We start from the raw sequence: 22249 nt of genomic DNA, 5'->3' as shown, positions 1-22249 counted from the left end.
TCTGTAGTGGGTTGTGGCTTTATAGGGTAATAAGGTGGGAAGTGATTTAATTATATTAAATTAAATATTAATTTTTAGAAATTTCTAATTATTTTTAATTTAATTTTGCATTTTAGTTCTTTAGCGGGTTGTGGGTTTATAGGGGAATAGGGTGGGAAGAAATGTAATTGTAATTAAGTAAATAATTTGTATTTATTTATTGGTATTGATTTTTAATTTATTGTTAATTCATTTTTAATTGGTAATTAATTTTTATTAATTGGTATTTAATTTGTATTAATTGATAATTACGATAATTGTATTAATTTATTTTCTGTAGCGGATTGTGGGTTTATAGGAGAATAGGGTGGGAAGTAATTTAATTGGAATTAATTACATATTAAAAATACTTTTTGTGTATTGATAATTAATTTACTGTTAATTCATTATTAATTGGTATTAATATGTATTATTAATAAGTTTTTGTTATTGAAAATTAATTAGTTGTTAATTAATTATGAATAGGTAATTCATTTTTAATAACTCATATTTATTTGTATGTCTAATTAACTAATTATTACGTAATATTAAATTGGTGATTAATTTCAAATAATGTTTTATTGGTATTGATATTTAATTTATTTGTATTAATATATTAAATCATTACTTTCCCTACTGTTAAACTCACTGGAGTGGGAATAGTAATTTTCACCCCTACGCTTATCCAACGCTCCCTACTGTTGCACTCTCTGGAGTGGGAATAGTAATTTTTATCCCTACGCTATCCAACGCTTTCCCTACTTTTGCACTCTCTGGAGTGGGAATAGTAATTTTTACCCTCCCGCTATCCAACGCTTTCCCTACTGTTGCACTCACTGGAGTGGGAATAGTAATTTTTACCCCTACGCTATCCAACGTTTTCCCTACTGTTGCACTCTCTGGAGTGGGAATAGTAATTTTTAAACATACGCTATCCCTACTGTTGCACTCTCTGGAGTGGGAATAGTAATTTTTACCCCTACACTATCCAACACTTTCAATACTGTTGGAGTCCCTGGAGTGGGAATAGTAATTTTTACCCTCCCCGCTATCCAACACTTTCCCTACTGGTGCACTCCTGGAGTGGAAATAGTAATTTTTACCCTCTCGCTATCCAACGCGTTCCCTACTGTTGCACTCTCTGGAGAGGGAACAGTAATTTTTACTCCTACGCTATCCAACGCTTTCCCTACCTGTTGCACTCTCTGGAGTGGGAATAGTAATTTTTACCCCTACGCTATCCAACGCTTTCCCTACTTTTGCACTCACTGGAGTGGTAATAGTAAATTTTACCTTCCAGTTATCCTGCAGTAAAAATATTGTATATTTTTTATTAATTTTACGTTAATATATATATATGTATTACAATAAATTGTATAATTCTTTTAACGTAAATTAATTATTTACTGATTTTAAGGTTATTTAAGTACTTTTAAGTATGTTTGAGTTAACTATATTTATTATTTCATTAATTTTAAATTACTTTTAAGATATTTGAAAAAAAACGTTATGTTGACTAACTATATATATATATATATTTTTTTTGTTTAAATATTTTTATTGGTATTTTCACGTTACAAAAATATAAAACGTTGTGACACATAACGAATAGGCAGTTATACGGGCGGGCCAGTTTTGTACTTACCTGTTTGTGGATAGGACTTCGATATTTTTGCATTCTATATTTTGTCATCGATATTTTGGTAATTCTATATTTTTGTATTTGATATTATGTAAGTGATCCAACTGCAATATGTGTATTTTAACCTGGATCTGGCAGACTATAATGTAAATAATATGAGATTAGAGTATAACTGAAAGTGAGTATACTTTGGTCATAATTTGCTTAATCATGTTGATGGTTTATCGCAGATGAGTTTATTGATGTCACAGCGATGGTTCTGTTAATCTATGCCTCCATCAAGGTACACAATTTTTTTTAGATGACTCTTATCTTTGGCATTCACATACCTTAAGTTTAATACACACAGCACTGTGTGAGCATTACAAGCCCATTCCCATGTAGAGAGTAACACCACCTGCTTTTCCCAGTAAAAAGGAGAAAATGAAATCCATTTCATATTAATTGTATTGTAGTAGAAATGCCTAAGACAAGGAAAACTTGAATTTATAGAAACATTACAATTTTATTCTGCAGAAAACATTCGACTTGTTGGAGGAAGGAACCTGCTGGAAGGGTTAGTGGAAGTTAAGCACCAAGGTGTATGGAGTGGAATATGTCTCAAACATTGGAAGCAAGAGGAAGCGCAAGTGGTGTGCCGTCAACTGGGCTACAGAGGATCTGCAATTACAACCAGGTACTTTTCAATGTTTGGTGTCAACATCCCATAAGAAACACAACACACTGTCATGGGCCATATTCAGAAAGACATAGCTATGAGTTAGTGTGACTTACTCTTGTAGTACTCTTGGCAAGTACTTCTGATTTACTCCTGGAATTTAGTAGTAAGATAGAAGTACTATAGGTATAAGTCACAGCAAATCTTTTTGAAACGTGACAACGTTTGTAAGCATTTCTATTTTTTGAGAATTACAATTAATACCATTACTTGAATGGTGCCCCTTGATAAAGTACCCACTTTTGGTTTATTTTGTGTCTGCTTCTTACTGTTTATCAAGACTGATATTCCCTAACATGATAACTTCCCAACAGTTCCTTATCCACACAGCGAAATTGAGGCATCCCTTCAACATGAGATATCTCCCTTACTAGTATGGTAATGCCCCCCTCCCCGCCTATTTCGCTGTACTAGTACTGTCTTTGGTAACTGATGGAATATCAAAAAGTGGGTGTATGGATTGTACCTTTCTTCACTAGTTCAGCTTTTTGGCATTAACATATGTTTCTTTTTTTTTTAAAGGAGAATATCTCTGAATAGCAACGATCAAGTTTCAGTCTCCTATGCGAAGTGCACAGGAAATGAGTCTACCCTGCAACACTGCAAACTCGAGCATTCTGGGAGATGTGAATCACAGGAAAGAGCGGGCGTCATATGCCAAGGTGAATCTATGCGCAATGCAAGTTCAAAGTCCGAGCAAAAAATAGTAACATTGTAGTAAATGTTAGCAAGACCAAGTTTATGGTACTTCACAAGTCCAAATATGTTAGAGGTAATGTGGCAATGAATGGGGTCAGATTAGAACAGACTCAGGTCTTTTCGTACCTGGGAATTACCCTCGCCTCCAAATTAGACTGGAAACCACACATTACTCAGCTGGTTACAAAGCACGCTCAGCTAACAGGAGCTCGAACTAAGGAATTATTCCTTTCCCACACAATGCCAATATTGCCCGTTTTCAAAATATATGATGATAAAATAGCCACAGCAGTTTTATATGGGGCGGAACTGTGGGGTTTCAGCAATCTTGCTCATTTGACCAGGGCCAAAAACAAGTTTTTACGAGGGGTAACGGGCCTTCCGGCATCGACCCCGTTGACTCCCCTTTTCTATTATCTGGGTTCCCAGCGCTTGGAGGATAAGGCCCGCTACAGACCGGTGGTGTACTGGAGGAGATTGTGGGTTACCCCAGATCTCTCCCAGTATGCACGGACCTTCCTAGATGTTAGAAATGCTGATAAGGCCCACAAAATCTATTGGCTGCGGGAGGTAAAATCTATCTATTCTGCCATGGGCTTGGTCAGTTTATGGGAGGATCCTACAGTCAATATCTTTCCCCCCAGAAAAACCTTAAGAGCTCTCTACTGGAGCCTGGTCACAATGGAGAGATTTGGTTCTACCATTGGTCCGGCGCTGACTGCGGATTTCTTGGAACTTAAACACTCACCTGCGTATGAGGGCTACTGGGATTTTATTACTGTCCCGGAGGCTAGAAAGAGATACCATCAATTCAGGGTGGGAACTCTACCAACTAATTCCTTCGTCTCTAAATGGAGAGAAGGATTTGTTCCCACCTGTCCTTTCTGCCCCACCCAAAAGGAGACCATTGGGCACATTTTATTTATTTGCCCTAAGTACAATGTTCCTAGACGGATCTGGTTGAAACCTATTTGTTTACCGCTTAACCTCCAAACAGGCTGTGAGGCATTAAGGATTCTTAAAACTGACACCAACCAGCCGGTGGTTATTGCAGTAGCTAAGTTTTTACATTGGACATGGAGGATACGCATGAGTAAAACATGTCCAAGTTGATTATTATAGCCTCCTCCTGTATATATATTCTATCTGGAGTTTCTTTAAAAAAAAAAATAATAATAATAATTTTACCTAGATTCTAATGTGTACAATGGAAACTTGTATGGTAAATACATTTTATTTAACAGAATTTAAATTATATTTTTAACTTTGTGTGAAGGATAGTCGTTTTGCTGCAAAATCCTGGGATGTCTTACCTAAATTGGATTATGTAATTAATTATCGTGTAAGCTTTGCAATTGGTCTTTTTTAACTTTAATGAAATATCTGTTTACTATTGCTGTCTTTTATGATTGATTATCGAAATAAAGACTTTTTGCACTGTGAATGCAAATAGGAAGAGGGTGCACAAGGTGAACAGAGACGTCGTAGGTGCACTCACACAAACTCCCAAAACAACATTTACTAATATATGTCATTTATTCTAAGTTAACAGACCTTCAATCATCAATGACACTATTAGCATAACTTGGTGACCTATTTATTATTCTCGGGGTGCAAAGCAGTTACTGATTTAGACAGCGACTCCTGAGCCAGGGGCGGCTGGTGACATTTGAAAATGGTGATGCGTATAAAGATTGCCGTAGTGCATTATGGAAAGCTAGCGTAGCAAGCAACCCCGAACAACTTAAGTGGAGTTTGGGGGGTGGGGGGGGGTACTTGGGGGGGTTCCCCCAAGATTTTTTTTTAAATGGTGCATTTTCAAGCAAACTTGAGGAAGCTGGGAGGTTAATAAAGCAAAACAAAATATTTCAATATTTGAGCATTTGTTTGGTGTATACCGGTTTTGCACTTTTGTGGTTTGTCCTGTTTTGAGATCAAAATCATAGAAAGTGCTTGGAGCAGGGGTCCCTGGCATCCAATTATGACTCAGTAGGGGCTCCCAGATACCAGTAATGATTCATTGGGAGTCTACAGAAGCCAAAAGGTTAAGAACTGCTGTTCTAATGTTAATATTCAAATCATTGTTTTTATGAAAGGCCTGAGCATGGTGTTACTGGCCAGGAAAAAGTATCAATGTCACTCACATGCAGAGGGAACATTTCGTGCACATCAGTGACACTGCGTTTTCATTTTACGACCCCCCCCCCCCACACACACACACTAACTCCCCTTTGGGGGTTGTCTTCGGAAAATGAAAAATGTGCTGACATCTCAGCGGGAGCCAGGGTAACCTAGCTTTTGCCCTACCGGTTTTGCTTGTATTTTTAATTCCTGGCTAATAAAAATATTGGAAAATCGGTGAAATACGGTATATTTAAGTGTCTAAAACTGTAAATACATAAAGAAGTCGGTTAAAAGGTATTTGAGAGCTGTTTAAGTCGTTTCAGAATGATTATTAGGTTAAATAGTGGAATAATTTCCGTGTTACGAAAGAACCCTAACAATTTTACAAGGTTTCTTTGTCGCCTATCATCAGCTCATGGCTGTTCCGAAATAGCAAAAAGTTAACAAATGGCCGGGGTATTTTATTCTAAGAAAGGAGGCAACTCTCGCAGGAGCACTTTCAGTAAAAATCACACACACAAAAACCACAACGGGGTTCTCAACTAGGGGGACGCTCACGCTGGACACAGGGTGGATGCTGTGCAGAGGGCGAGCAGGAGGGTCTCCCCTCACTACAGGGTCATCAGGGAGCGCTGGCCTTTGAGGAGTCATCAAGCTGTCTGCACGGCTCTGCACAGCCACCTGTGTGGACCCTGTCTGGGCCGGGATGGACAGACTTCAGGATCTCCTTTCTGGAAGAGAGCGCTTCGTCCTGGGACTCGGCGGGGATATATTATGGGCTCTCCGAACCCTGAAGTACACACTTCATCGCTCACTGCACCCCAACAGCGACCTCTCCCCCACAAACACACACACATCGCAGAACTCCTGGTCCTACGGGATCGGAGGAGGCAGGGAGGTTCATCAGGTGACTTATCTGCAGGACAGGGAGGCCCCCTTGCAATGGAGGGATTTCCAGTTAGGGCGAGAAGTCAGCGCACAGTCCATCTGCAACTGCCCACAGGGATTGTGGGTCCAGCTGCAATGAACACCAGGGTCAGTTACTCAGACAGACAAGTGCACACATGGAACCTAGTAGGGGCGTAGGAGACACTAAAATTCTTGGGGTGACAGGGACAACCTTGTGGACTTTCTATTGACCCTATACAAATCATCGCCCGTTAAACAAATACAGTCGCATAGTTTTGAAGTGAAATATTGAGAAAAGTAGGCATGTAGTCACAGTTTGCATGCATGCTTTGTTATTTACATTCACATAGTAATCAGACCAAATGTTAAAAAAACATGTATATGAATCTTGCATCTTCATGCACCAAACAAAAAAGGTTGCTGACCTCGGGTGAGGGCGTCATGTTTGTAAGTGCATTATGGTTTGGAAAGTACCTGCTGCTGCATTCCTGGTGATTAATGATCTTTATTGAGAGAGATCAGAGGTCTGACTACTGGAAGTTTGTCTCATGATAAGGTAGCCACAATGTGTTAATATGCCTGCTGCAAAGAGCGTGTACCACGCAGATCACAAAATGCATTAATGTAAATAGGTCAGTGAGTTAATGCTTTTGTCTGAGATTCTTTTTCTATTTGCAGTTTATAAGTTAAAATCCTAACATTGGACATTGAACTATTAACCGCCATCAAAAAGCTGCATGAAAACTGCAAGGTATAGATTAGAACGTTATGTTTTTACCCAGTCTTTCATTATCCTAAGGTTGGAAAATGGGTTCATTATGATGGAAATCAATTCTGATTATTAAAGAGAACCCCCAACCATGGTGTTATGTTTTAAATTCTGGGTTTGTGCTTCTCTAGTGTTGCAATGCCATCTGTGCCCTGGGTACTCTCCAACTTTTTGCTGACTGGTACTGGTGGTACCTGACTCTGACTGACCCTAGCCTTTGACTAACCAGGCCCAGGGCCAGTGCTATGTTGAAAGAGACACTTACAAATACAGTAACAACACCTACATGCACTAGGGTGCACTATGGGTTAGGGTACTTCCATGATTGACATGACCTCTCCTATACGGCCCTAGTACATAATAGGGCATGGGGATTGAAACTACCTTTAAGTCCCTAGTATATATTAGGGCTTAGTGGTTTAGAGGCCAGCAGCCCTTCCTGCACTTGCATGCGTGCACTGCTGTAGGTTGAGGTCAGTTTAAAAGCAGGCCCGTGTTGGAGGACTGCTTTTAAAATGCAAATTGTGCCCAATCTTGACTTTTGGGTTTGGGTCACTTACAAATTGTTAAACTACATTGTTGGGGCATATTAGGTATCCCCAGGGGTTCCCCTAGGTGTCCCAGGGGTTAGAGGTCAGGTATCAACAAGGAGAACCTTATAAAATGAGTGAAATTGCACATTTCACCGTCTACATTGTAGTATAGTGCTTCCCAAAATCGACTTTTGTGCTAGGATCACTGTGAAGTGAGGATCTGCAATATTTTGATATAATCAGAACCCCTAAAGTCTTTCCCCAGCCCATAGGTTAACATTGCAAGAGGTTATTAATTAATAACTGGAGAAAGGAAAGTCATACAACTAGGATTAAAGGACTCAGAAGAATGTTAATGATAAATGCAACAATGTGGTATTGTTGAATTTATTCTAAAATGTACAGACAAGAAGTTATAAGACTTTCTTGTCTGCAAGCCACACTTCAGCCCTCTAGTGCCCTGCCTTGATTTGTCAGAGGTAAGTGGATTGGACTAGCTGTTTGAAGAGGTCATAAATGACCCCTGGAGTTAGGAGGCCTGTCTGGGAGTACAGGTTACTGGGCATAGGAATGCCAGAGCCAGGGGGAGGGGGAGTAAACAATGCTCTTCAAGAGAAGGAGACAAGCTGGTAAAATCACTTTCATTTACACCTCTCCCTCAGCCGGATGGGGGGATTAAGGAAGAATTCCCAGATGTAAGGGGAGTGGACCTAGGTAGAGGAAGCCATCCTGTAGGCTGGTTTAGTTAGGTCTGCTCCCTCTGCTGGAAAATCAGCCATGATGAATTTTGGAGAAATTGTGCTCTCTTTGGGAAAATAATGCCACCCTTTAGAGGATGTGGTCCTACCCTGGAGCATTGCCCTGCACCTCATTGGACAGGAGTGTCCTCCTTCTTGACCCAGAGAACTTGGAATAAGTATCTGAAAGGGACAAAACCTCTCAGATGATGCTGCATCAAACTTTTGAGAAGAAGGGTCCCTCCTGGGGAGTTTGATTTGAACCAACCAGGTCCTGGACTGAAGATTGTGCCTGTTACACAATCTGGAATTACAGTCCTATGGACCACCTTGCTTCAAAAGGACTAAATAGTGGACTCCCTGCACGCTGAAGGTTAACAGAGGACACCTGGACCACCAAGGATCCCCAGCCTGGAGAACTACCAGTGAATTTGAAAGGGTTTTGTCCAAGTGGATTGTGGTAACTGAAGTCCATTTCAAGGACCATCTTGGAGATTCCAGACCCATGGAGTAAGTTTTGGACACTTTTAGATCCTTTGGAAAACTTAAGGAAGAAGTTACCGAGGTTTGGAGAAGTTTGGAGCAACTTTGGTAAAACGCTCCATAAGTGGATCGACTCACTCTGGCCAGCCAAGCGGACAACCATCAACCATGAGTTGGCCCGCGTCCAGGTTCCTCCGGCTGAAAAGCTCCAGGGGTCTGACTTGCAGAGTTTGACCGGGCGTAGGTGGAAACCGAAGCTGGCTAACCCTCACCGAATCTGCCCTAGTGAAAAGCATTGAGGGACCCTGCAGAAAAAGCTCTGCAAACATTTCTAATTCCGAACTTAGAAAAGGTGACCGGGGCCAACCATGAGAGCCAAGCCACCCACCATCAACTGTGTGCCAGCCTGCTCCCTAGCTTGTACCGCGGTAAAGCTCCGGAGGTTGGACTTCCATAAGTTTGACCGGGAGTTTGTTGCAAGGCAAGCCGGCGAACCCTCACCGAATCAGGGCTGGCTGAAAGCTTTGATGGACCCCGTGAAGAAAAGCTCCAGCAAAGTTTCTAAGTCAGAAGGTAAAAACTTTGACCGAGACCTACCACAAGGAGTAGCCCCGCAGGGCTTCATCGTGGTCGGCCTGAAACTTTGATTTTGAGCAGGTCCAGCGTGACCAGATGTACCAAAAGGGGATATACGTTTCTATGTGCTATATCGTGCTAAAAAATTTTAAAGTCATATTCCCGGTTCCCTACATTGGATTTTTTTCATTTTAAAGTAACAAATATTTTGTCTTTTTATAAATTGGTGTTGGATTTTAATTGTGTGTTGTGTCTTAATTATTTACTGACTTGGTGTTTTTAAATGCTTTACATACCTGCTCACAGCCAAGCTAGCAAGGGATGAGCATGAGAATAATTTTCGAAGACCGGTACGGAGCTATATATTGAGGTAGTGTCCTTATTGCCGGGGACAGATATACATTTGCCCCTACTTTAATCCACTTTCCAACATCCAGACGAAGCACTGTTAAACAATACGGTCTACAAGTATGGTTGACATGTGACTCCTACACCCTGTAATGTTATTTAACGTTTCCTATACACAGATTTACACACCTATGATTGACTGCCTCTGTGTATTGTGTATGATGTGAAGTGTTGACACCCTGCACGGATATGAGTGGCGCTATATAACTAATTAAATGCATCTGAGAGAGTGGTTATGGAGACTTGGGCAGCACTATTAAAGGGTGGTAGTGAGGGAATCTGTGGCGGAGCTGGGTTGTTGATACCAAGGCTGTCTATCTGATTTCATCTCCTGCCTCCTTTATCCACCAACATACTCTCTCTTCACATTATCTCACTCTTCCAGGTTCTTTCTCATCTTTGCTTTCTCCTTTTTCTCTGTTTTCTATATTTCCCTTCCTCCTTCTGCCAACAACTCTTGATGCCTTTCTCTTGTTTGGTCTTACAGTCTGATGGTTTAAATAATGTACCGGTCTCTAATAAAGAATACAGTTACGCCTCACCTGCAGACACCAACTTAAATTAAGCATCATTAGCTTGCAGCCCACAAAGGAAATGCCAGAGTGGCTGTTCTGGCCCTTTCTGCATTGTATATCCTTCCTGAAGAGCAGATACACCCATTTCTCTCCTTTCTGCAAGACACAAGGATCCCAGCCTTCTCCCTTCCCTATGGAAGGGAGAAGTGTGCGTGGCGATCGGTCTCTCCGACTGCCAGGGAACTGCCCGCCATTGTAATATGGCGGGCAGTAATGCAGTCATCAATGGCAGTAGGACTGTCAATGACGCGGTGATGTGGCAGTCCCACCACCATTATAATCACCCCCTAAGTTTAATGTGCATGCAAATCCAACATTACCAACCCCTGGTAAGTTGCACTACTAGTGCTGAAAAAGTCCAATGGAGGTACCAATGGACGAGGTGGACTGGCCTCAAGGGTCTTGTGACCTCAGTGACAGAGTCATTGTCGCTCTAGTGTGTGCTTCTTCGTATGCCAGCTCGCAAGACTGGAGGTGAACTGCATGGATTGGTGTGGACAGGCCTTCAAGGTTAACCTACACTTGCCACCATTAGTGTCCACCTGCTGGTGCTAAGACACCAGGGCTTCTAAGGTCTATCGGGCCTTCTCAGGTGTAGCATCGGAATGAGCTCTGTCAGGAGTGTGGTCTGGTGGACTGGTCATGAAGGCTGAAAATGGTGCTCCAGTTCCAAATTTGGCAGCTCTGGCCAGAGTGCCACATCCTCTCCCTCACTGAACACCATACTGACCCACTTAGAGAAACTAGCACTGCCTTCAGCTACAATCCAATTGTGCTGAGACTCAATTCAAATTATGCATTGGACAAGAGTAAAATGCTGCCTGAAAAAAGTAACAACACCCTGTAAAAAGCAAACACTGAATGCAAGGATGAGCAAAGCATGTGAAATGTAAGCAGGAACAACATGGTTACCTTAACGGTTTTAAACTCATTATTCAGAAATCAGATAGTGATTTTGCCTGAAAAGTTCAGGACATGACTACAGGACCAGGAAGGGACCCGTTTTAATGTCCATTGCTTATACCCTTACAAAATGTAAGCAGTTTGGTTTAAAAAAGACCAAAGGGCATATTAGCAAGGAGTAGCGATAATTATCGCTAAATGCGCTTAGCGCACTTTTTTTATCACTGCCTATCCCCGGATATTATTTCAGAGATAACGTGCTATTAGCAACATTTATCTCCAATGCGATAAAATATCCGGCGATAACGGCTCAATGCGAGAATATCGCTGGAAACCCAGCGATATTCTTGCATTAACGCCAATGGGGACCTAATGTCATAATCCACCCCCCATTGACTATACAGGTAAGTCAACTCCTTGGCAGGTGTTAGATTCTAGCGATAATCGCGCTTAGCGCGATTTTTTTTATTGCTTCGCCTGCCTTGCTAATAGGCGATAGCTGTGTTAGCGACAGTTTACAGTCGCTAACTGTTTGGGTACGCCCACTTTGCATGTCATTAGCGATAAATATCGCTGACATGCAAAGCGGGACCCAAACCTGTAGCTATCGCCTATGAGCTGTCGCTAACTGCTGTTAGCGACAGCTTGCTAATAGGGCGATAAAAATATCGCTGCTTTAGCGGGAAAAAGTCCTGCTAAAGTGGCAAGATTGCCCTTGCTAATATGCCCCCAAATCCCTCAACACAGAGCTGTGGTACACATTTTATAGGCTGAAATAATTAAAACAGTTGAAAACGCTCATATTAAACGTTTTCCAGCCCACCCCTCAACCAGGTACTGCAGTCCCTTTATGAATGGTGCACTTCCCCACCCTGGGAAAACATTGTTGTTCAAAGAAAGAAGATAAAAAGAAAGTAGCACTTCACTGGAAAACTCTGTAAAGTAGCGCTAAGGTGCATGGGTGTAAATAACAATCTGGCCTGTCTGCTGACCACTCTGTATTGCTTTATTTGGTTATTTAATTATTTGTCTTATTTTTATACTTTTTTCTCTCCGTCCCGAGGTTGTACTTTGGAATAGAACCCTGTCACAAAATGAGGACATTCCAGCCAAAGTGTTCTGCTCGTTTTTGGATCCATTTCACGGGAAACAAATAAAGAAAAGGAGAGGCAAGAGAGAGAATGTAACAGCTGTCTTTTGAAATCAGCACTTAAGGATAAGCAGACAGAGACAGAAAGAGGTGGAGGAATAAAGAGAGAGAGAGAGGGGGGAGGAGGGAAGCTACCAGAGGCAGAGCAGGAGAAGTGGACACTGTCCTTGCCTTCTCTGGGCATGACGGAAAAGAGACACGAGCGGGTGGCCTCTTTGACTGCAGGCAGGTGAGGACACAGGTCAAGTACAGGGCCATTAGGTAGCGCTTTCACGCGCTAATGGCCCTGCGAATAACAGAAGGGAGAGGGGAAATTCTTTTGACCCCTCGCCCCCCCCACCCTTGTCCCATGTGTCCCCCCAACTCCAAAATCTGGGGGGATATGACCCCCGCGTCCCCCACTTCCTACGCCCATGGAACCTAGCACACGTTTTCATACACATGCATAGGCATGCGCAACCGAGGAACAGAATAACCGTACTGATGCAACGGGGCAGACAAATGTAAACCACACAATATCACCGTGTGCAACTGTGTGAGCAGTGAGATTCGTTTTCCCCAGCACTGGCCAAGTACCTTCTCTGGACTTCAATACAGGCCAAGTCAGATTGCACCCAAAAGACTTTCAAACATCATCATTTGATTTCAGACTGTCTGAAGGTGTGTTAATCTACACCCAATCACTTTCCCAAAAGGATCTTTCTATTTTATGCTTTATAACACTTACGTTACTACAACTGTTACTTTTACTGTACACCCAGAGTGAAACACGGCACCTGCACTCTGCAGCCAAACTCAGAGTGCAGCCAACCGTAAAATAAAAGACGCGCAAAGATTTACTTGCCACTCACAAAGCAGAACCTGCAAAACACAGGTGCGCCCACAGCGCAACCCTTTACAAGCCACTGGCACACTCACGTGCAAACTATGGAAGTCTTTGAAACACAGCAAAGGCCTGCAAAGCACTTGCACACTGAAAGAGCACCCACGTGCGAAGCTCAGTCCCACCCACAGCTCTGCCACCTTCAAACTACGTAGACACGCACGCATGGTGTAGCAACCTGCAAATAACAGCGCGTTAATATGCACCTACATAGCAGTCAACGAAATCCCAATGGTTTATAGTGGCGGTGCACTCGGCATTCACTCCATGCGCAGCTCATACAAAGTGTTTGTTTACCCTACTCGCATTCAGATGATTTTCTCATTTCACCCAGCAACAGGAACTGCACAACTCATCCAAAGATAAACTTTAATGTGAATTCCTTTGCAGAGCATGAACACAGAGATTAAACTCAAGCCCATAACACTAAAACGTGGACCCATGGGGCTTCCCAGTGGGCTCTTTTATCTGTGATATGCACCGCGGCGCAGACCTCTGAAATGGCGGACGAGGGGACATGTTCAATTCAGGAGGGCACGTCAGGTAAAATAGCTTAACTCCATGTCAACGCCAGCTCCACCAGCATCCAGAAATACGAGCAAGAGGCACCCTGCACTCCGAGAAGTAAAAAAGGAATTATGCCAAGAGGGTCGTGTGTCAATCAGGCCCGGTTCTAGCGGGTGGGCCGGGTGGGCCAGGCCCACCCAAACATCAGCCTGGCCCACCCAAACAGGATCCTTGGCCCTCGCAGTGAGGGCTTGAAGGCAGGCGCGCAACGCCTTTGGGATCAAAGTGCTTCAGCCCTCCCCCGCTGTGTGTGTCAGCCCGGGCCGAGGGGCTCACACACACACACACAGACAGTTTAGAGATTATCGCGGCCGCACCCGAGTACTTCACAGGTCTTTACTAGACCATTTACATGTTAATGAGGCTTGGTTTACTTTTTCACCCCTTCATCTCTGCAAGGCGAAAGGTGACAAATCCTTTCTTTGACAACGGTAACCTTTGGTAACCTTTGCCTACTGTCCTGCTGCTTTGTTATTTATTTTTCTAAGCACCACAGAAGTAAAGAAGTTTGTTTATTCCTATGCACCTTTCCTGACCCCTGCTGTGGCTTATCACATAAGGCTGTGACACAAAGTTTGACTAATGGAGTAGGTAAGAGAATGTGTTACTATATTTTTTTCTTTTAAAAATCTGCACAGGCCCAGCAGGACACATACTTCGTGTGCTTCATTTAAACAGCATTTATCATTATCATGGCTGATAAGGGACAACAATAGGAATACAAAATGCCCAGATAACGCTGGTGATTAATAATCCTGCTGGAGAGCTATCTTTTGTCTGTTAGTAGTTTTCAAATGCAGATGAACTGTATTTTATGTGGATAGCTCCAGGGCTTTAAGTGGGATGAAAAAACTGGGGGGGTCTCTCTCCAAGGGGCGTAGCCAATGTAATTGAGGACGTGGCTTAAAAACTGTACGTTAAAAATCTGTGTTACGATGTGTGCGGCCCAACTTGTATTTTGCTGTTTCTGTCATTGCATCCAGGTATATGATACAAGTAACACCACACCTACAAGTCCTTAACTTTGTCAATGGTTGTTAGTTGCATAAGATAAATAACAGCAACTATGGATTGTATATAATATTGCAAAAGCTTCCACTTAAAGCACTGGTGACATCACAACAGTGTTGCTGTTCCTGAGTTTCAAAAAGGGAAGGGAAATCCAGAGAGAAAATGACTCTCTTTAAAGGATTTCCCTTCCCCGTACAACGCTCATCTGGCATGTCGTCATGCCGTAACTTTCCACTTCTGAGTACTGTGAGCAGGGTACACCGATGTGCCTGCTGTCTCGAAACGGGTCTCTATCGGGCTCTGTTTTGTGCCCTGGCACTTTTTTCCGGACTACAGTTCGGAAAAAAAAGGTCTACCTGTGACCAGCGCACAAAACAGAGCCCAATAGAGACCCGTTTCGAGGCCCCCTTAAAAAAGTTGCCGGTGCGCAGACCCAGTGAGACCCGGCCTACTTAAAGCCCTGGATAGCTCAGTGGGTTAGTGCCTTTGTCACAGAGATCCTTGTGTTACTTGCAGTTCAGAAGTTACAATCCTAACATAGGACAGTGACCAATGAACTGTCATCGAAGAGCTGCATACAAACATGGATGGTATAGTTAGAACTTCGCTTTTTTTGTTTTGTGATATAGTTAGAACTTTCCCAGTCTTTCATTATTCTAATGTTGCTAAATTGAGTATGTTTGGGCAGATATACAGTTTTATCAGTAAAGCTGACCCCCATGGAATACTCTGTAAATCCTAAGGTTGTGTTTCCCCAGACCAAACCCTCTTAAAATATCCAACCCACCAGTATGGATGACATGTGATTCATACACCTTGTAATCCTCATTGGCTTATGTGAAATTCCCTATAGACTGATTTACATACTTGTATGATTCATTGTCTCTGTATAATGTGTGCGTTGAGTAAAGTACCGACACATACTACACTGATATGAGTAGCACTATGCAACAAATGAAATGCATATGAGAGAGGGGCTATGTAAAAATAAGGGGCACTGTTGGAGGGTGGCAGTGAGGGAATCCGAGGAGGAGGTAGTAGAAGGGGCTATGGAGCGATGAGGGGCACTGGTGGAGGGTGGCAGTGAGGGACTCTGAGGAAGAGGTCATGGGGTGGAGGAGGGAGTCAGGGAGAGATATGGGGCATTGGTGGAGGGTGGCATTGAGGGAATCCTAGGAGGAGGTCAATAGGGGGAGGGGCTATGGGGAGTTGAGGGGCACATGCGGCGTGTGGCTTTGAGGGAATCCGAGAAGGAAGTCAATAGAGGGGGCCATTGGGAGATGAGGGGCACTGTTGGAAGGTGGGGGTAAAGGTATTTACGGAGAAAGAGGTTATTGATGCGGTGCCAAAAAAGACTTTCGCATCAGCGCTGAAGCCAGCCTCTCTGTTTTTGTTTATTTAATTAAGAGTCGGGTCACAAGGACTACTGTGAGACATTTTTTAAAGTGCGTGCTAATTATATTTACTGCTATATTCAATGTTTTAAGTTTGAAGGTGATTTTACTAATGTTTTCACTGGGAAAAAGGAAAGTGGAGCCTAATGTCGCCTGATATGGGGCTGGGGCCCAAGGTCAGCTGTGAGATAAGGTGCACTGGAGAGGAGTAGTAGGTAATCAAGCCTGTAAGGGACTGCGTTGCAGAGTCCGGGGTCAGGTGGAGGTAGTAATGAAGAGGGATTCTAGCTGAAGGCTTGCACAGAGGGAGCCCGAGAAGTGTCACTTGCCCGATACTCCCACCTCAGAAACTTCCTCTTCCCATCAAAGGGACATTACATGGAAAAAACACTTTTTGAGAGTGATCACATTTAGAAAGAGATTTGGGAAAGAGTGCGTTTTACTGGGCCTTGTAAGACTAAGAAGAGATAAAGGAGGGCCCTGAAGCAGGCCTGCCTAGACATATATGCGACAAATCGAGCCCGCAGTGGCCCACCCGAATGCACCCTTGGCCCACCCAAATAAAAATTCCTGGAACCGGGCCTGTGTGTCATGCTGAGGGTTTTCAGGGAAGAGCTCGCCTGTGCTGGAGAGCGCGCGCTTATTCGTGGATAACGTCAGCTGGCAAAGAAGGTGACGAGTTGGACACAAATAGGCCTTTTTCCCCGGAATGATTACCATTATCTTCTTTCAGCATGTTTATAAAGTGTTATCAGTCACGGGAGGGAAGATGGAGGGGGGTGGGGTTTGCACGAGTGTGGAGGGAGCATGCCCCGCGAATGTGGGCCGGGCCACGCCCCGCAAATGTGGGCCACGCCCCGCAAATGTGGGCCACTTTTTTATGTGGGCCATGAAACACACAAGGAATGTAAGTGGGAGGATATTGTTCTTGGGAAGGACACAGGGCCAAGGTAACAATGTCCTACAAGCTGAACACCTGAAAATCAGACAGGCCCATTTCTATTACCAAATTATTCCCAGCCCCTGCAGCGCAGGAGCATCTGAAAACAGCGTGGCCCCTTTCTATTACAAAATTATTCCTCAGCCCTCCAGCACAGGAGCATCTGAAAACACTGAGGGCCCTTTCTATTACAAAATTATTCCTCAGCCCTTCAGCGCAGGAGCAACTGAAAAAAACAGTGAGGCCCCTTTCTCGTAAAAAATTATTCCCCAGCCCTCCAGTGCAGGAGCACCTGAAAACAGCAAGGCCCCTTTCTCTTAAAAAATTATTCCCAGCCCTCCAGCGCAGGACCATCTGAAAACAGCGGCCCCATTCTCTTAAAAAATGATACCCCAGCCCTCCAGTGCAGGAGCATCTGAAAACAGAGAGGCCCCTTTCTCTTAAAAAATTATTCCCCAGCCCTCCAGTGCAAGAGCATCTGAAAACAGAGAGGCCCCTTTCTCTTAAAAAAATATTCCCCAGCCCTCCAGCACGGGAGCACCTGAAAACAGCAAGGCCCCAGCTATTTGTAAATTACTCAACCCTCCCCAGCCCTTCACTGCCTCAGGGCAATGGGGGGCAGGAGAGGGGCTAAAGCAAAAACATAGCTCCTGGGCAATCCATGGGGCTGGGGGGGCTAAGGTGCAGATGGTGCAGTTCCCCACATCACCTGGCCCCCATAGTGAGACCCATTCTTCCTCCCCACTATGCCCTGAATGAAGGGCTGTGGGCGAGGTGTTAAAGCAAACACTGTTTCTGGGCTGCGTGGGCCCCAGGGGGCCGAAAATAGCTTACAGGCCTGGGAGGCAGAATCTGGCACACAATCACCCCTCCCCAGCCCACCATCAGCGATTGCTTGGCAGGGCAGTGGGTCAAGGAGAGGCCACAGCTGATCATCACTGAACTGGCCAGGTTCTAACTAGATGATCTACCCCGTTGGTTTGGTCTCCCCCTACTCAGAGGGGAGCTTAGAAATACAGCTATGAGCTAACTAGATGCTCTCCCCCATTGGTTTGGTCTCCCCCTACGGGGCTTATGGGAAGGGGGAGATCATCCCAATGGGGAGATAAAACGACGGAACACTGGGCGAAGCTGCTTTCCTCTCCCTGTCAGTGCTCTGTGGACTGGTAAAGGGGGAAAAACCGGCCCACAGAGTGCACTGAGACACCGGCCCTTCGGCCCATGCCCGAGTGCCCGCAGTGCCAATCCGCCCCTGCTTTGCGTTAGCCACCCCCCCTGCCTTCGAGGAGGAACGCCAACCAACCACTCCAGCTACTTCTGCTTTCTCACAGTGCGTGAAGCAGAAACATGAAATGGTAGTTTTACTATTTCATGTTTCTGCTTATCGCACAGCGAGAAAGCAGGGGCCGACGCCCCCATGGACGAGCCGCCACTGTATGAGCAATCCCAGAAGTTGGGACTGAAGTGCTAATCTGTCACTCGGACAGCTCTCCTGTACAAAAAATCCTACCTCGTGCCTGTCAACGAGGTAGGGTTCCCTCTGCGAATCCCATTAAATGGCTGCACATCTAGTGATGAAGCACAGCAAGCATCCATTCAAACAGATAAACATCTGCAACAAATGTTTGTATGCCCGTTTCGACTAATTTATAGAGTAGCAATATAAACATGGCAATTCTTGAAGAAACGAGTCTTGAGAAGGGCCGGGCCAGGCAATCATGTTCGACATTCATGGCAGGGGGAGGAGTAGTAGGCACTTTCACGTGTGCATTTCTGTTTGGCCGGCCATGCAAACGTAATTTTCTGCAACTCAGCTGTGTTAGACAGCCGAGTTGGAGAAACACCACAGGCTCCAAGGTACTGTCTGAGAGGCAAATGTAGCCGCTCAGACCAATCTTAGTTCTTCTCTCATGCTAAGAAAAGTATTCCCAGCTTGACGGAATCATTGGGATTGGCGTCTGAGAAGCGTGTAGCCAGAGTCATGGATCTGGGGAGCGGAGCTAGGCGGCGATCATTGGAGCGGCAGATATGTGTAATTTTAATTATTTTTTAATATGTGTTTCATTTTGATTGTATACCCTTGCCCAACCATTAATCCCTTCGGTGCGTCGGACGTCCGGGGGCCGTCCAACTCACCAGTGCTCATGTGCATTGGACGGCCCCTGGCCATCCAATCACATGGCACAGGGAATGCCTTTGGTGCGGGCACCAGAGGGATTCCCTTTTCCCCCTCCAAAAGCCTCGCGAGCTGGGAAATAGCTTCCCCAGCTCCCGAGGCTGTGCGTTTGGTTTCTGTGCAATGATGATCAGCACGCACGTCGCGCTGACGTCATTGTACAGAAACCAAAACTGAAATGAGCCAATAGGCTCATTTCAGTTTCACTTTCTACATGCTCAGGGGGCTATCTCAGCCCCCAAGCATGTAGAAAGTCAGGAGAGGAGTTGTTGGAAAGGGGAGAATCTCCCCTTTCCAATGGTACCCATCTTAGGGATCCACCCACTAGCTACCAGGGAGTGGGGAGCGGCCCCTTTGCTCCCCCAAACTTATTTGGGTAAAATCAGTCTTTCTGCTCCCCCTGGGGGCCTGATAGGGGTAGTAGCCCAAATATTCCCCCTCCCCCCAGGAGAGCTAAAAAGCCCACTAGACACCAGGGATTTCTTTTTTATTGGATTTAGGGGTGGGGGCTACCCGAGATGGGCATGCCAATTCCCCCACCCTGCTGCAAAATTCCACAGTCTTGTTGCCCCCCTGGAGGTAGATGGGGGTAGTAGCCCCATATCTGCCCCCCCCCCCAGAGGTGCAGAAAGCCCACTAGATGCCAGGGATTATTTTACTGAAAGCACACTAGGCACCAGGGATTTTTCTATACGTATATACGGGTGGGAGCTGCCCAAAAAGGGCATGCCAATGCCTCCACCCACCCCAAAAGTTGCCGCAGCCTTTCTGCCTCCCCTGGCAGATGGGACAATAGACCCTAAGCTTCCCCCGGGGCACAGAAAGCCCACTTTGGACCAGGGATTTTTTTTATACACAGGGGTGGGGCTGCTAAGAATGGCCATGTCAATGCCCCCCCCCCCAAAAAACTGCCACAGCTTTTCTGCCCCCTCGGAAGGCAGATCAGTGCAATATCCCCTTATCTACCCCCTACTGGGGCAGAAAACCCCATAGGCACCAGGGATATGTTTATGGGCATGCCAGTGAGAGGCCCCATAGGCAAGGGTCGCTCCCTTTTTTAGGCACACATTTTGGCTGTTGCAGTGGGGGCAGAAACCACTAGAAACCAGGGAGAGTTTTTGTGTGTGTAAACTGGAGGTTGGGTGATAGTCCCCCCTGCAGACCCCCTGCAAAACAAGGTTATTTTATGATAGGTAAGTTTGAAGTCTCCACAATATTTTTTGGGCCCTTGCCTGTGGTGGGTACTTGACCCACCCACAAGAGTGATGTACCATTTTTATTGGGAGACCTACGGGAACCCTGGGTGGTAGGAAATTTGTGTCAGCTCGGTGATCCCACAACTTTCCCACACAGAAATGTTAGAAATATTTATTTTTTCCAGCTAAATTTGAGGTTTGCAGGGGATTCTAGGCAGGGAAACGTTGGGAGATCCACACAAGCCATACCTCCCTGGACTCCCCAGAGTATCTAGTTTTCAGAAATGTGGATTGGTAGGTTTCCCTGGATGGGCGCTGAACCTGGTGCAAAAAACCCAGATGACCCCCTCTTGCAAAACCAGGTCACTTTGTGATAGGTAATTTTGTTGTCTCCACAATACGTTTTGGGCCCTTGCCTGTTGCAGGTACTTGGCCCACCCATGCGAGTGAGGTACCATTTTTTATCAGGAGACTTTGGAAAATTTTGGATGGGTGGTAGTTAGTGGGCCCACGCAGATTCCATAGCTTTCCATCACAGAAATATGGGGAAGGTGTGTTTTCTTTTACAAAGTTTTAGGTTTGCAAGGGATTCTGGGTAACAGAACCTGGTGCGAGCCAGGCAAGTCACCCCCCTGTATTTACCTGGGTGTCTAGTTTTAAAAAATGAATAGGTTTGAAAGGTTTCCTTAGGTGCCAGCAGAGCTAGGGTTCAAAATCTACAGCTAGGCACTTTGCAAAAGAAGGGTCAGTTTTCATTGTAGAAAAGTGATGTCAACATTGCGTTTGGACCATTTCCTGTCGCATACACCAGGCCTACCCACACAAGTGAAGTACCATTTTTATTGGAAGACTTTGGCAAATGCGGGGTTTGTGGAATGTTATGGATCCACACAGATTCCAGCACTTTCCATCACAGAAATGTTAGGAAAATGTTTTTGTTTAAAAAAAGTTTGAGGTTTGAAAGGGATTCTGAGTAACAGACCCTGGTGAGAGCCACTCAAGTGACCCCATCCTGGATTCCTCTAGGTGTCTAGTTTAAAGAAATGTATAGGTTTTTTAGGTTTCCCTATGTGCCAGCTGGGCTAGGGTTCAAAATCCACAGCTAGGCACTTAGATTAGAGGGTCTGTTTTCGCTGTAAAAATGTGAAGTGTCCACGTTGCGTTTTGGGCCGTTTCCTGTCGCGGGCACTAGGCCAACCCACACAAGCGAGGTACCATTTTTATCGGGAAGACTTTAGGAACATAGGATTGTAGAACAACTGTTATTACCTATTGACTTGTGATTCATTTCTGCCTTCCAAATATACGACAATGTGTAAAAATGAAGTCACTTTGAAAAATGTCCTATAATTCTCATGCTAGTATGGGTACACACAATTTTGGAGATGTGCAAAGAGCTACTGTGTGTACACTCTATATTTTATTCCCATTTTGGTATTACATAGTTGTCTTTCATACCTATTTTTCACTCTTTATATTTTACCAAATGAATTGCTATATACCCAGTACACAATGAAAAACCATTGCAAGGCGCGGCTCAGTTATTGGCTCTGGGTTCCTCAAGTTCTTGTTGAACCTACAAGTCCTATATATCCCCACAACCAGAAGGGTCCAGAGGATGTAACGGTATATTGCTTTAACAAATTTTTCATACTTAAAAGAAATTACAGGTGAAGACGTTGGCATAAATGGCTGTTTTTTTAACACATTTGCCATTTTCTATTTTCTTATTCTTAACTCTTAGTTTTTATAGAAAAAAACATTGAAGGATCTCCACAAATGACCCCTTACTGAATTATGTCAACTTTTCTGAAATGTACAGCTTTCCAGGATCCATT

The 22249-nt window shown here is 44.4% G+C and overlaps 1 protein-coding gene across 1 annotated transcript in view; it reads left to right on the top strand.

The window, feature by feature from the left end:
* The first annotated feature begins 1929 nt into the window (after positions 1 to 1929).
* Positions 1930 to 22249, top strand: part of LOC144828118 (neurexin-4-like) — a 251799-nt gene continuing 231479 nt past the window's right edge. The window contains exons 1-2 of the mRNA XM_078686238.1: positions 1930 to 1943; positions 2901 to 3040. Coding sequence (XP_078542364.1) covers positions 1930 to 1943; positions 2901 to 3040 — 154 coding nt within the window. The remainder of the gene's footprint in view (positions 1944 to 2900; positions 3041 to 22249) is intronic.

This window comes from Lissotriton helveticus, chromosome 4_1 (genome assembly GCF_964261635.1).
Source record: "Lissotriton helveticus chromosome 4_1, aLisHel1.1, whole genome shotgun sequence".
NCBI lineage: Eukaryota > Metazoa > Chordata > Amphibia > Caudata > Salamandridae > Lissotriton > Lissotriton helveticus.
The sequence above is the reverse complement of the archived record's forward strand: the minus strand, read 5'-3'. Positions and strand labels throughout refer to the sequence as shown.